The sequence below is a fragment of the Ranitomeya imitator genome, chromosome 7 (genome assembly GCF_032444005.1).
Source record: "Ranitomeya imitator isolate aRanImi1 chromosome 7, aRanImi1.pri, whole genome shotgun sequence".
In the NCBI taxonomy this organism is placed as follows: domain Eukaryota; kingdom Metazoa; phylum Chordata; class Amphibia; order Anura; family Dendrobatidae; genus Ranitomeya; species Ranitomeya imitator.
In genome coordinates, this window is record NC_091288.1 from 48,875,970 (window position 1) to 48,892,639 (window position 16,670).

Genomic DNA, 16,670 nt, shown 5'->3' on the forward strand with positions numbered 1-16,670 from the left:
TATGTCAAAGATAGCAGTCCGGGGGTTCACGTAGATCCCACCACTGTCACCAATATGTCAAAGATGGCAGTCTGGGGGGTTCATGTAGATCCCACCACTGTCACCAATATGTCAAAGATGGCAGTCCGGGGGTTCACGCCAATCCCGCTGCTGCCACCTGTTCGTTAGGGGAAGCAACTCCGCTGCCTCCATTCGATGGGGCAGTTACCGTGGGTATTTGCCCCTTTGTTACTCTCCACCAACTGTCCAGTCCTCTTCTGATCCTTCCGGCTTTCATGAGACCAGGAGGGCTCTACACAAGCTCACGGACGTTGACAGCGTCCTGGCATCACAACGCGCACCGTGGCCTTTGTGACCCCGTCTCTTATCTTTAGAGTAGTCATAACGTAACGGGAGGGGGTTGGGCTCACCAGCAGCCGACAGATTCCCCACAATTCAGCGATTCTCATCCGCTTGTGTAATTACACCGGTGTGGCCCCTGCCTGCTCACTTTCCATGTTCTTCATGATGTCCCCAGTGCTGCAGTGTTTGCCTTCTGATATTACATATAATGAACAGGGGGTAATTAACAACCTAGTTAAGCCTCTTCAGTAACATCGCTTTATGCCCCGCACAAGGTGCGCCTCCTGTCCGTGTGAGATGGGCTGTTAGACATCCATGTTTCTCCAGTGATTAGACAGCGCCAATTAAGCAGAATAGTGACTTCGAGTAGCAATTAGCGGCGTAGTCATTCCAGACAGCACAACAGTAATAGTTAAATATTATTAAACACGCCATTATCACTATTGCTATTTAATTGCACTAGGTTAACTTTACAAATAGCTTTAGGCCCATTCAAAATAGCCAAATTAGTCATTGTACATTAATTAAACCTAATAAAGGCGGTTAAATATTAGCCGGCTTAATTGTATTGCAGTTTTATGCACTTACGCTTGAAACGACTAATTCCTTACATCCAAACGAAGTGCTTACCGGGGATGTTGTAAAGCGGGACGTGACGTGGTCGGTCCCAGGATTTGCTCCGCATCAATCGCTGCATATTCCGAAAGAAAGATCAGGATAGAAGCGAATCTTCAGAGAGGATTTTGGGAAAGAGTCGTGTGCACGAGGTTATGTAAAGTCGAGCATCGTCTAGTATCGTGCTGATAAAATCCTGTGTGATGCCCTAGTTTTTACCTATTCGATGCGGATTTTACTTATTTTTTTGCAAGCTGCTATTCTCCATTAAATCAGTTGCGAAGTGCTTGTAAAAACGAGCAACGTTGCAATTCACCAATTATTAAAAACCCTTTCTGCACTCAAGAATGAAGGGATTTTAATTCCATTGTTTAGTACTCGTTGCCTAGGTTACCAGCCGCCTCTTTAGTCTATAATAGGTGGCTGAAATCCTAGGCACAGAGCTTGTAAGCGCTGCTCTGACGCTGACCTTCGCTGGTGCTTCAGAGGCAAATCCGCCTCGGCTTCCAACATCGGCAAGCATATTGGCCAGCGGTGCAGCCATGCTGCCGCTCCAACCTGTCAATCACTGGGAAGCAGAAAGTCTGGAGGTTGGGAGGGAGGTGCGCGCCCGAAGATAGATCCGGAGAATAACTCTTTAATGGCTCTATAGTTTAGGAAAAATAGATGTATTTCTTTTACCTGTGTATAGGATTCGCACAATTATATATAAATGGATCCAATTTCTTAGCTAAACTTTCTTTTATTGAAATATAATATTTTGAGTTAAGAGACCGTTTCCGTGTCTATGCTTCGTCACGTTGTGGTTTGTAGACATGTACTGCTGATAACAAAAAAATATATACTATGCAAAACTGCACTAAAGGGGGAAAAATCCCACAGCTTTCCATGAAAGTATTTACTAGGGAGTAAGTCACACTACAAAATGAAATATGTCTGGAACCAATCCTGACTTCGAGTGGTTAATTGCACTGGATCTCCAGATTTCTGTAGGAACCAGGGATCTTAATAGACATTTTTTTTTTCCCCCTAAATTCAATATTTATTGATTTTCGAAGGATTTAACAGTGACCATGATAAAGACATAAATCAGAAAGGCGCGGAAATAGGGGCGGAATGCACAGTGGAGGCTAAATCTGGGGGTATTAGAAAGCAAAATAATCCTAAAGGAGCTATCAATTTATAGGAAAAAAAATGTCCTCTAACTTCCCAATGGAGCCGGCGTTACTGGAATCCGGCACGGATCTCCAGCGTGGCCTGCACTTGATACGGGACTGCTGGAGGAGGGGGGGGGGGGGGGGGTATTCCCTTTTTTATTAAAAAAAATGTTGTAGGTGCATATATGCCTGAAAAACATATATCGCACAAGAACTTTACATTCTCCTAATTGCTATTTTGCAACCTCAATGTTGGCTAGTAGTGATGAACAAACGTGCTCAGATAAGGTGTTATACAAGCATGCTCGCATCCTAACCGAGTGACTTCGGTGTGCTCAAGTACCATGGTCGAGTCCCTGTGCTTGCATGTCTCGACAGTGATTGTCTTAACAAACAGGGAATCCCTGCTTGTATTGTGACTGTCGAACAGCAGCGAGACATGCAGCCTCAGAGACTCGACCCGAAGATACTCAGCACCAGAGCATGCTCAGATAACACCTTATCCTAGCACGCTCACTCATCACTAGTAGCTATGTTTCCGGCTATCGATAATCTGCTAAAGACCAAATAAGATTATTGCAGGCAGCTGACCGTATATAAAATAATGAGCATCAGCTACTAAAAGGGAACGGGCACCGTACAATTAGGATTCCAAATTGGGTTTTTCCAAATTTAAAGTAGAAATGTTTTTCTGTTAATGAAAAGTCTAAATTCTGATCAAGGCATAAATCCAATATGTGATTTTTTTTTTTTCTTTTTTCGGTAGATTGTCACGACGATGTGGTCCGGATTGTGGACCTGGCCTGCACACACAATGTCTGCGTCATACCTTTTGGAGGTAAGTAACAATTCAGGCATCAGGTTTTTGTAATCTTTCTATTGTGTGATGAAAATCTGATTTGGGATGAGGGAGGAAAAGTTGTCTGAAAGTTGTCCTGTAGTCGTTTGTCACATTTGTCGTACACAGGTCAGTCTTCTAAGATAGATCTGCCAGTATTACGCACGGTCAATCCACATTAGACGCTGGGGACTTGTTCACACTCTACAAATAAAAATGCTGCAATTTCTAATCCCAGCATAACTAATGTAATTTCCAATATGTCGCCATGCTTCGTTTTGTTTTCCTTCACCATTGTTTTTGCAGCGTTTTCTAACCATTCGAATCAATGCATAAAAACGCAGCAAAAACGCAACTAAAAGTGCATAAAAAAGGCAAGAAACAGTGCGTAATGTACGCAACGTTTTCCCTGCCGATACCAGAGGGTTTCATTTGGAAAGAAAACGATGCATGAACGCTGTGTGAACATACTCTAATACATGGTTCACTACTTTGTTAACTAAACCACCCCAAAAAATGTTTTCAATAAAATGATAAATATTGGGGTCCGATTGTAAACTGTGTGATACATCTGTTGCAGGGGGGACAAGTGTCTCCAGTGCATTGGAGTGTCCTGAAGATGAGAAGAGAAGCATTGTCTCCTTGGACACGTCGCAGATGGTAAGTGGAGCCACAATCCCGCATCTTCAGTGTATGAGATGAAATGTATAGTAAGATGACAAATAAGAGAACGTTGGCATTGTGTTCTCCTATCCTTCCACTTGCGGGATATGTACAAGATCAGTTTACCTTATGAACATGGGGTTTGGACACATTTATTAGTTTTGTGAGGGTTGTATACCCATTTGTAAGTTTTGGGGAGAACACGGCCGCAGGTGTCCCCGTAAAGCCAACGCAGTGACAATGACGCCTTATGAAAGAAGCATCCACGGCTCTCCATAGTGCAGGTATCTGCAAAGCCATCAAGAGGCGTTGGGTCGTGTACTGATCATTAGGAGGATGTGCTGATACGCCAACATTCTGTAAATCAGCCGTAGGTCGATTATCTCTCAGTGAGGGGCCTGGGGGTCCCCCATACATGTCTCCGCCCTAATCCCCCCCATCATTAATTTACTTGCCTCATCTGATACCATGGAAGGTACTGAAACCTCTGACCACGGGGCTCCTAAAGACCGCCGTGTGCCGGGGCGCGGGCCGTGTGCCGGGGTGCGGGCAGTGTGCCGGCGCGCGCTGCAGAAACCAAAGCCACCTCTAGCCATAGAAGAGTTAAGGCTATACCTTGGGTCCGCACATAACAAGTAAGGCTACGTTCACATTTGCGTTGTTGGGCACAGCGTCATTGACGCATACCGACGCATACGTCATGCGCCCCTATCTTTAACATGGGGGGCGCATGGACATGAGCCGGTATGCGTTGTATTGCGTTTTACGACGCATGCGTCATATTGACGCACAGACAGGGCGCAGAGGATGCTACTTGTAGCGTTTTCCCTGCGCCAAAATTCCTGCTCTGTACGATCTTATGACAACGCATGCGTCGCCGACGCTGCGCCCAACAACGCAAATCTGAACATAGCCTTATGCACATACTGCCCTGTAAGGTTCCCCCGTTCCCATTTCAGCCTCCGTCCTGTGCCGGTACTGTCAGGTATCCCACCTACTTTATCACTGTCAATGTTCAGCCTTTCATGAGATTTTCCAGAATTTGATCTCCCGTTCGCAGTGCGATTGCCTACACTTACGCCATGTTTTCCGGGTGGAATAGGCCGGGTCAGTAGAAGTTCATATGTTCTACATGCGGAAAACATCACAGTCCTGAACAAGCTCAATAAACAGCATAAAAGCGCACAAAGGAATCATTCAGCATAGAATAGCATTTTAAAGGTAATTTTGGGTGTTTTGGCTGCCACATCAAGGACCTGGCGTTCCTGACTCTACAGATGTGATTAATCTATTTCATGCGACCTCTCCGAGTATAAACAGATATACGCTGACCGGGGAGCTGCAGTCACTTGTAAACTTCTCAAGGTGCGCTGAGGAGGGCGCCATTATTGGAAGTTATAATTATCCGGCTGAACTTTTATAGGTTCTCGCAGACATTAGTGACAATCCGGTGTCTATTTCTGTATATTATACTGGTTTTCCATAGGATTTTAGCTGTTTTAGCTTGTGTGGCCCGGGATGGTGGGTAGGGGGTGGTAGTGGGGTGCTGCCCTCTACTTTTGCAGCTGCATCCTCTGCGGGACTGTCGGCATCACGAGTCAGCTGTTGTCAATCGGTGGGCGCTTATCGGTACAGCCATCACACAAAACTGATTGAACCGTGAAGGCTGCAGCCAATCGGCACACGCTAATTGGCTGCAGTGGTCATGTGACATCAATGGGCATCTGTGCAACACACAAAGCTGACATCGCTGGAAAGGCGCCATTTTGGGAGTTTTAGGGGGAGATGATTGTTTTTTTTTTTTTTTGTTTTTGTTTTATTACATTTTAAGCAGTAAAGGGAACCTGTCATATCAGATAACTCCATTAATTTGCAGATATAAGGTTAATTTGCTAGTTAATAGTGTTACGAAGGTAGCTTGCCGCAGTACTGAAAGCGCAGCACCCAGGAGAAAAATCATTATTTCTCCCGGGTGCAACCGGCTTTCAGTCATGCAGGCGTGTCCATATCCATTATAATCACCGCACACGACTGAAAGCCGGCAGCTCCCAGGAAAAATAAAGTTCATTTTCTCCTGGGTGCTACGCGTTCAGTACTGCGCCAGGCACCTTCATAACGATATTAACTTGCAGATTAATAGCATCATTGGACATGAGATTCCCTTTAAGAGGTAAAACAGCTTTTAAGATAGGTTTGAGGCTAAAAGACATTTCTGACATATTCTGCAGATATTTCATAAATGTGATGTTAGGTACTTGATTTTTATTACGTGTATATAAAATTACTCTTCAGTGTCAGATTTCTTTTAATTTGTTTTTTAATTCATTCTTTAGAGTCGAATTCTCTGGATTGACGAGAAGAACCTGACGGCACACATTGAATCTGGCATCACTGGTCAGGACTTAGAAAAACAGGTAGCTGTGAATTTTGGAAATGTGGAAACAGTCTGTCTCAATGATGGGGAACATGTCTGTGCTTCGGGGCGGCCTGTCAGCAGTTCTTTCCTTGGTCTCTGTGGCGTAGAGCAGGAACATAGACTCTGTGTTATCAGTGTTAGAAGTTTTCAGTTAATGATATGCAGACTCTGCCTACAGTCCTGCCCCAGAGCACGAGCATATCATTAACTGAAAACTTCTAACACGGATTACACAAGAACCACTAGACTGATTTCTTCACCTCCGGTATCTTTTTAATCCGTGACGATGTCTGTAGTTTACCTAACAAAATCCTGCTGACAGGTTTGCTTTAAGTGCTTTTAATCTATGTGTATTAATAACAATTTTAACTTTTATTGTGAAATCTTACACCCATGGTCAAAATTGTTGACAGAAAAACCCACAATGGTCACAGAAATAACTTGAATCTGACAAAAGTAATAATAAATAAAAGACCTATGAAAATGAACTAATGAAAGTAAGACATTGCTTTTCAACCATGCTTCCACAGAATTAAAATAAATAAATAAACTCGTGAAATAGGCCTGGACAGAAATGATGGTACCCTTAACTTAATATTTTGTTGCACAGCCTTTTGAGGCAATCACTGCAATTAAACGATTCCTGTAAAGGTACCTTCACACATAACGATATTGTTAACGATATCGTTGCTATTTGTGACGTAGCAACGATATCGTTAATGAAATCGTTATGTGTGACAGCGACCAACGATCAGGCCCCTGCTGGGAGATCGTTGGTCGCTGAATAAAGTCCAGAACTTTATTTCGTCGCTGGACTCCCTGGAGACATCGCTGGATCGGCGTGTGTGACACCGATCCAGCGATGTCTTCACTGGTAACCAGGGTAAACATCGGGTAACTAAGCGCAGGGCCGCGCTTAGTAACCCGATGTTTACCCTGGTTACCATGCTAAAAGTAAAAAAAAACAAACAGTACATACTTACCTACCGCTGTCTGTCCTCCAGCGCTGCGCTCTGCACTCCTCCTGTACTGGCTGTGAGCCGGAAAGCAGAGCGGTGACGTCACCGCTCTGCTTTCCGGCTCCCAGACAGTACAGGAGGAGAGCAGAGAAGCAGAGCGCAGCGCTGGAGGACAGACGGCTGTAGGTAAGTATGTACTGTTTGTTTTTTTTTACTTTTAGCATGGTAACCAGGGTAAACATCGGGTTACTAAGCGCGGCCCTGCGCTTAGTTACCCGATGTTTACCCTGGTTACCGGCATCGTTGGTCGCTGGAGAGCGGTCTGTGTGACAGCTCTCCAGCGACCAAACAGCGACGCTGCAGCGATCCGGATCGTTGTCGGTATTGCTGCAGCGTCGCTAAATGTGAAGGGGCCTTAACTGTCAATGAGACTTTTGCACCTCTCGACAGCTGTCATTAAACGAGGGGTGCCAACAATTTTGACCACGTGTGTATGTGGTTCTGCACACTATTGGTAGGATTTCTAGTAGTCATATAGTGAATATACACACATGTGATGTTTCATTATCTATATCTATGGTGCATTTGTACAAATAATTAAATTTTGCTTCTTGGGAGAAAAAAACAAAAGTGCAGAAATGAAAAAAATAGAGGTCCCAATGCCGATGTTGATAAAGGAATAAAGAGCTTGATGAAGTAAAGAATACTCTGCTATTTAGACATTCGTTATTCAGCTTCTTGTGAGTGCAAACCCTTTATCGCATCATTTAGCCCCCCACTGAGACTCCATGCTATCTCCGGCACCCATAGGTTTATTCTTGGCACATTGCGTTGCGTTACCACCTCCCCTTGGTAAGCAGTGAGTACAACCCCTTTACTTCATCATTTACCCCCCAAAAAGGCTCTGTGGTGTCGCTGCACCCATAGGTTTATTCTTGGCAAATTAGTTACGTTACCACCTCCCATTGGGATGCAGTGCCTACATCCCCATTATCTCATAGTTTACCCCACATTAAGGCTCCGTGGTGTCGTCAGCCTCCATAGGCTTATTTTTGCCACATTGCGTTGTTACCACCTCCTTTTGGGAAGCAGTGCATACAACCCCATTATCTCATAGTTTACCCCCCCAATACGGCTCCGTGGGGTTGTCAGCCCCCATAGGCTTATTCTTGCCACATTGCGTTGTTACCACCTCCTTTTGGGAAGCAGTGCATACAACCCCATTATCTCATAGTTTACCCCCCAATACGACTCCGTGGGGTTGTCAGCCCCCATAGGCTTATTCTTGCCACATTGTGTTGTTACCACCTCCTTTTGGGAAGCTGTGCGCATGCAACCCCATTATCTCATAGTTTACCTCCCACTAAGGCTCTGTGGTGTCGTCAGCCCCCATAGGCTTATTTTTGCCACATTGCGTTGTTACCACCTCCTTTTGGGAAGCAGTTAGTACAACCCCATTATCTCATAGTTTACCCCACATTAAGGCTCCGTGGTGTCGTCAGCCCCCATAGGCTTATTCTTGCCACATTGCGTTGTTACCACCTCCTTTTGGGAAGCAGTTAGTACAACCCCATTATCTCATAGTTTACCTCCCACTAAGGCTCTGTGGTGTCGTCAGCCCCCATAGGCTTATTTTTGCCACATTGCGTTGTTACCACCTCCTTTTGGGAAGTGGTGCGCATACAACCCCATTATCTCATAGTTTACCTCCCACTAAGGCTCTGTGGTGTCGTCAGCCCCCATAGGCTTATTTTTGCCACATTGCGTTGTTACCACCTCCTTTTGGGAAGCTGTGCATACAACCCCATTATCTCATAGTTTACCCCCCCAATACGGCTCCGTGGGGTTGTCAGCCCCCATAGGCTTATTCTTGCCACATTGCGTTGTTACCACCTCCTTTTGGGAAGCAGTGCATACAACCCCTTTATCGAATCGTTTACCCCCCCACTAAGGCTCCGTGGTGTCGTCTGCCCCCATAGGCTTATTCTTGCCACATTGCCTTGTTACCACCTCCCCTTGGTGAGTACAATTTATGGGGCTTTCAATAAGCCACATGTTTATTATTTTAGGGACGTATCCCACCTTTCAGCAGCTTTACTAGGGATCTATTCTGGCACTTTATCCTTTCTGTTGCAATATGTTTTGGATTTAGTTTGCTGGAATCGCTCATTTCCTCCAATTCACAAACAGACCGAAGGAAACTATTAGTGTTCTCGTCTGTGCGCGACCCAGCCGTTACTACGCCAGGCTCGCTACTTATCAAAGACCCTCGTAGACGCATACAACCTCGCCTGACACACTTTACTTCTTTTATTGACTTATTACCAGTGCGGAAATTCTCGGATAACCAAAATTGATTACCTCTGATTGATAGCCGGGCATACAGTAAGCTCCAGATCCACAGATGGCTGGCGCTCCGTACCATTTGATGCAAGACTGCTGAGCTTTGAAAATGATTTCAGTGGGACTGCGCGGTTTTGTAGCTGTTTAAGGGCATCTATTCCAACTCAGGTGCCGTGCAGATGGCAAAGCCAAGCTAATATGGAAAAATGAGGAACCAGTGACTATTTAATGTACAGGAATGCATGATCTGCATCGCTAATAGATGGTGCTGTTGCATACAGGAAGCCCGACCAGATGGCTGTACATTAAAACACATCAGTCCTTGAGAGAATTAAGTGCAGGCAATTTGCTCACATTTTGTAAAGGCTGCAGCATATCACATTAGAGGAAAGGGAACGAGAGATTAACGACTTTATTTATTGGATGGATTTAGACATAGTAGTTTTGTGGCGGTGTGGGGTTTTTTTTCTTTTCTTTGCTGTTCACATGTTTTTCATGAATGTTTTGCAAGAACCTTTTCCATTAAGGATTGATTCACATACATCATTCAGATCAAAGTCATTCTTTAGATTAGGCGCAATAATAGAAGGCAGAAAAATCACCAATAAGTAGCAGCTCTTGAGTTTCCTTACATCACTTCTCTGACATTGCTTCCGAAAAATCCAGGGCTTGGAGTATAGGTGACCATACACATTGCATAAAGGATGGCCAAACCCACTGGCCTGTCAATGGACTGTGTAGTTAATGAGCTGCCGGTCAAGGTGGAGCTGAGTTGGGAATAGAGCTGGGGAGGCGCAGGCTCGGAAAAAATGTTTTGCTCATGCCTAGAGTGCTTAAAGGGGTTTTCCTAAGAACAAACGTTAACTGTAATCAATAGGTCTTTGAATAATAATTTCCACAATTGGATGTGTTTAAATAAAATCTTCCTGTGCTGAGATAATCTTATAAATCTTTATCCATGATTTAGATGAACGAATTGAGGGTAAACAGATTAAATTTAACGATGACACAAAGCTAGGAGGGATATCTAATACTAGAGAACAAAGGAGACTAAACTGGATCTGTGGGCAGCAACTAACTGGTTTTTAACAGGGAGAAATGCAAAGTCATAATCTGAGCAAGAGAAATGAAAAAAATCACAGAATGGGAGGAATAAGACTAAGCAACAGTGCGTGTGAAAAAGACTTGGATATAATAATAGATCAAAAACTGAACATTAATCAACAGGGTGATGCAGCAGCAAAAAAGGCAAACGCAATTATGGTTTGCATTAACAAGCATAGAGTCTAGGTCACGTGAAGTAATTATCCCCCTCTACTCCTCCTTGGTCAGGCTTCATGTGGAATACTGTGTCCAGTTTTGGGCGCCACATTTAAAAAAAAACAAAAAAAAAACACCTAAACAAACTGGAGCAAGTTCAGAGAAGAGCAACCAGGATGGTGACCGGTCTGCAAACCATGTCCTATGAGGAACGGTTAGAGGATCTGGGAATGTTTAGCAAAAACACGGCCAACACGGAAACACGATAAGCAATGGAATGAAACTGAAAGGGAGAAGACGCAGATTAGATATTAGAAAAAACTTTTTGACAGTGAGGGTGATCAATGAGTGGAACAGGCTGCCACGAGAGATGGTGAGTTCTCCTTCAATGGAAGTCTTCAAACAGAGGCTGGACAGACATCTGTCTGAGATGGTTTAGTGAATCCTGCATTGAGCAGGGGGTTGGACCCGATGACCCTGGAGGTCCCTTCCAGCTCTACCATTCTATAATGTATTGTTCTACTCTTTTGTGTCTTTCTCCTGCCCAGGAGCTGTGGTATGATCAGACCATGTCCCTGCACGGTCAGACACAGCCATTACACAGTACACAGCAGGGGAACATTTATAAGATTATCTCAGCACAGGAACATTTTATTTAATGTGCAAGTGATTATTATACCAAGATCTGAATTAAACTTTTGTTTGTGTGAAAACCCCTTTAAGCCTCATTTTTAAATGAGTTCAAACGTTTTTTCTATCAAGGAGTCACAGGTTGCATCAGTAAAAGTATGGATGACCGTATCTTTCAGGCACCAACATGACCATATCAATGGTTTTTGGGGGTGGCTGTTTCCCTTAAGTTAGGGCACATTCAGACGTCCATAAAAATCGGTCCAATGTCGGACCACAATGCACGGATTGGACGCGGATTTTACAACCCGAACGTGACAGTTTTCTAGAAATATGTGAAGCTGCTGATCTCTGCTCGGAGATCCGCGGCCAGTCTGTGCATTGCGTCCCATCTGCGACCGATTTGTACGGACGTCTGAATGCGCCTTTAATTGCTTGGTGGTCCTAAAGCATTGGTTCGGTGGGGCTATTCAGTTCCCGCTTCTCCGTAGTTGAGGGGGCTCTTGTCTCTGTAACATTATTTGGATATCATACGTTTTGTAGGGACTTGATGTAGTGCTGTCAACGGGACATTAGCGCTGCAGACAATAACAGACAACCGGGAGCAGCGCTGGAGTCTGCGCTTGGACCAAGGGAGGGGGAGTAAAGCGCAGTTTGTTTGAGCTATCTTTAGCAGTGAATTTGTCTTCGTAAATGTATAAAGGATCCATAAAGATTAATATCTGTCTGATCTGTTCCAGCTTGGGGAGAGTGGTTACTGTACAGGTCACGAGCCAGACTCCATGGAGTTCAGCACGTTGGGAGGCTGGGTGGCTACAAGAGCATCGGGCATGAAGAAGAACATCTATGGAAACATTGAAGATCTGGTAAGACCGTTCCTCTGTTTTCCTTTCCCACGCACAAACTTCTTCTTAAATATAGTAAAGTCATCTGGAGGATATAGTCCACAGAATTTCCTTCCTTTCTGATCTTTTCCCATGTCTAATGGTGTACTAAATACTATTCCCGTGCAGAGCTTGTATTAGGAGAGCACCATGATGATGTCCATGCAGACAGGAGCCCGCCAGGACACGTGTGATCCACTTCATGCCATCAGCTCACACACGTGCACGTTGTTAGGTTTTGTTTGTACCATCTGTGGTTTTATAGATTGGTAAAAATCTTTTCACGTGTCGCATGTTAGTATATATCACTCATTATTTAATACATGAACATGAAAGATCTCCCCTGCTACGTCGGGATTACGACCATTGTGTGGCGGCCTCCGGCTTCACCAAATACCTGATTATTGGATAATGTCTCAATTCTACAGCTACATAGCATTGTAATCGGCTCAGAGATTAATACTTGTCCCGCAGTATGGGGTTTGCATAAATATCATGTTTTAGATTCTCTTCTGTCATGTTGGTGAAAAAATATATATTCTGTTAGTCTTGGTTATATCTACTTTTGAGAAATCTGTATATCCTTCTTTGTAGCTTACCGGGGTCTCTTTTCAGTCTACTGAATGGCAAATCTTCCAGATCACACTGCAGTACCATAAACTCTTATAATTACACTAGATGGTGGCCCGATTCTGACACATCGGGTATTCTAGAATATGTATGTACGGTAGTTTATATATGAAGATTTTAGAATAATACATTGAATACACAGGATTCAGCCGGCCGCAACCAATTAGCGAAGCGTGGTTCAAATCCCGTGCCAATTCGCGGCCGGACTGCGCCTGTTGCTGATTGTTCGTGGCCGGCCACTTAGTATATATAACAGCCCACATAGTAAATAGCACAGCCACGTAGTATATAGCACAGGCCACGTAGTATATAGCACAGCACACGGAGTGTATAACAGCCCACATAGCATATAACACAGCCACGTACTTTATAGCAGCCCACGTAGCATATAACACAGCTCACGTACAGTATATAAAAGCCCACGCACGTAGTGTATAACACAGGTCACGTAGTGTATAACACAGGTCACGTAGTGTATAACACAGGTCAGGTAGTGTATAGCACAGCTCACGTAGGGTATAGCACGGTCCACGTAGCGTATAGCACGGTCCACGTAGCGTATAGCACGGTCCACGTAGCGTATAGCACGGTCCACGTAGCATATAGCACGGTCCACGTAGCATATAGGAAAAATCAAGCACTCAGCATAAAAAGAAATCCCATAAAACCAATCAAAGCAAGGATATAGTTATAAAAAATTGCTTTATTAATTAAATAAAATTTAGACTATACCATACAATAGCGAAACAATGCATATATATAAAAAAATGTATATAAAATGTATATTAGTATATATAATAGTGCCTATAGTTAAACTGGTGTCCATTTATGTAAATCTTGTGTCAATCATATCATACCATATGGCCCATAAAAACACAAAAAAAAGGGGGGGGTAAAAATCGCAACTACTAAAAAACAAATGTGTCAAGTAAAAGCAGAAATCTGCAAAAAATGGGAGTGTAAATATCACTCAATATAAATGTGCAAACAGTGCATACATGTGCAGCAAGATGATACCGCATTAGCGGCGACAAACAATAAAGTGAATGAGCCAATAGGAAATATAAGGGAACACTTACTAATGGTATGTAACTCCAATTCTAGGGACTACCAGTCACTGTCCAGGGCACCCCGACGCGCGTTTCGGACGCACGATCCTTCGTCAGGGTGTGTGTGCACGGTCCACGTAGCATATAGCACGGTCCACGTAGCATATTGCACAGCCCACGTAGCATAGTGCACGGCCCACGTAGCATATTGCACGGCCCACGTAGCATATTGCACGGCCCACGTAGCATATTGCACGGCCCACGTAGCATATTGCACGGCCCACGTAGCATATTGCACGGCCCACGTAGCATATTGCACGGCCCACGTAGCATATTGCACGGCCCACGTAGCATATTGCACGGCCCACGTAGCATATTGCACGGCCCACGTAGCATATTGCACGGCCCACGTAGCATATTGCACGGCCCACGTAGCATATTGCACGGCCCACGTAGCATATTGCACGGCCCACGTAGCATATTGCACGGCCCACGTAGCATATTGCACGGCCCACGTAGCATATAGCACGGCCCACGTAGTATATAGCAATGTGGGCATCGTATCCCTGTTAAAAAAACAAAGAATTTGTTGGCCCCCGGATCCAGGCGAAGCGTTTACCGATGCTCATCGCGCGCTCCGGTCCCAAGAGTGCTACATCATCATCTCGCGAGATCGCAATGCATGGAGCGGTCACCGGAGCGTCGCGAGGAGCGGGAAAGGCCTGGGCTGGATCCGAGGGGCCAACGAACTGTGAGTATATAACTATTTTTTATTTTTTTTATAATTTTTAACATTAGATCTTTTTACCATTGATGCCGCATAGGCAGCATCAATAGTAAAAAGTTGGTCACACAGGGTTAATAGCAGCGTTAACGGAGTGCGCTACACCGCGGCATAACGCGGTCCGTTAATGCTGCCATTAACCCTGTGTGAGCGCTGACTGGAGGGGAGTATGGAGCAGGCACTGACTGCGGGGAGGAAGGAGCGGCCATTTTGCCGCCTGACTGTGCCCGTCGCTGATTGGTCGTGGCTGTTTTGCCGTGACCAATCAACGACTTGGGATTTCCGTGACAGACAGAAGGACAGACAGAAAGACGGAAGTGACCCTTAGACAATTATATAGTAGATTACACCAGTAGTTTCCTGGCTGTACACTTATATTAAACCAATTACACCCTCTTAAAGCGTACCAATGGGCTGTATGCAAGATGATAGGCGCTCATTTAATGGCCCGGGACATGGGATGTTAACAGCTGATGGGAACAAGTTGTTGGTCATACGATCGCACTGGACACACCTTCTCATGTACAATTTCCATAGTCATGAAAATACAGAAAAATCTTTAAATAAGAAGGTGTGTCCAAACTTTTGGTCTTTACTGTGTGTGTGTTTTTTTTTTTTTGTACCAGCATAAACTCTTTGATCATCTGACGAACAGGTAGTTTGCCCGATTTTTGGATGATTACTGTCATATATACACAGGTTCATAATTCTGAATGAGTCCGTTCTCGACACATCGAAATGCAGGGAGCCTGTCGGCCTATGCTGACAGTATACACTAATCCATGGCCTTGTAGGGGATACAGCCGCCATATAAATTGTTCCTTCAATGCTCTAATCGCCACCTCTCTTCTGTGGTAAATGCTTCATTCAATGCATCGCCACACTAGACCTTCAAAGTTTTTTTTTAACCCTGATGAAGCCACAAGTCTAGTGGCGATACATGAGGGAATTTCTCCCTCCCTACTATGCTACAAATTTCAGGTCCTTCCTCTGCCCATTTTCTTATTGTGAATTGTTTTGTGTGTATTTCGTTACAGGTCTTTATCCGTTATAGAGTTTTTTTTTATCAGAATTGTGTTCCATGTACTTATCATCTTTTTTTTTTTTTACTATACAAAGCATTATGTTAGGTATTATTGGAAGATCATTTTTTGTTTAGTGCTTGATAGTTAATACCGTATATACTCGAGTATAAGCCGACCCGAGTATAAGCCGACCCCCCTAATTTTGCCACAAAAAACTGGGAAAACTTATTGACTCGAGTATAAGCCTAGGGTGGAAATGCAGCATTTACCGGTGAATTTCAAAAATAAAAATAGATCATTATTTCCCCATAGCTGTGCCATATAGTGCTCTGCACCGTTCATTATTTCCCCATAGCTGTGCCATATAGTGCTCTGCACCGTTCATTATTTCCCCATAGCTGGGCCATATAGTGCTCTGCACCGTTCATTATTTCCCCATAGCTGTGCCATATAGTGCTCTGCACCGTTCATTATTTCCCCATAGCTGTGCCATATAGTGCTCTGCACCGTTCATTATTTCCCCATAGCTGTGCCATATAGTGCTCTGCACCGTTCATATTGCCCCATATCTGTGCCCCATATATGCTCTGCACCGTTCATATTGCCCCATATCTGTGCCCCATATCTGTGCCCCATATAGTGCTCTGCACCGTTCATATTGCCCCATATCTGTGCCCCATATAGTGCTCTGCACCGTTCATATTGCCCCATATCTGTGCCCCATATAGTGCTCTGCACCGTTCATATTGCCCCATATCTGTGCCCCATATACAATGTTCTGCACCGTTCATATTTCCCCATATCTGTGTCCCATATAGTGCTCTGCACCATTCATATTGCCCCATATCTGTGCCCCATATAGTGCTCTGCACCGTTCATATTGCCCCATATCTGTGCCCTATATGCTCTGCACCGTTCATATTGCCCCATATCTGTGCCCCATATAGTGCTCTGCACCGTTCATATTGCCCCATATCTGTGCCCCATATAGTGCTCTGCACCGTTCATATTGCCCCATATCTGTGCCATATAGTGCTCTGCACCGTTCATATTGCCCCATATCTGTGCCCCATAT

At 44.4% G+C, this 16,670-nt stretch overlaps 1 protein-coding gene across 1 annotated transcript in view; it reads left to right on the forward strand.

Annotated features, from left to right (window-relative positions):
* The window catches only part of AGPS (alkylglycerone phosphate synthase), a 196,532-nt gene that overhangs the window by 61,123 nt on the left and 118,739 nt on the right, over positions 1 to 16,670 (forward strand). The window contains exons 6-9 of the mRNA XM_069733205.1: positions 2,881 to 2,952; positions 3,533 to 3,612; positions 5,949 to 6,029; positions 11,964 to 12,089. Of these exons, the coding sequence (XP_069589306.1) occupies positions 2,881 to 2,952; positions 3,533 to 3,612; positions 5,949 to 6,029; positions 11,964 to 12,089 (359 nt within the window). The remainder of the gene's footprint in view (positions 1 to 2,880; positions 2,953 to 3,532; positions 3,613 to 5,948; positions 6,030 to 11,963; positions 12,090 to 16,670) is intronic.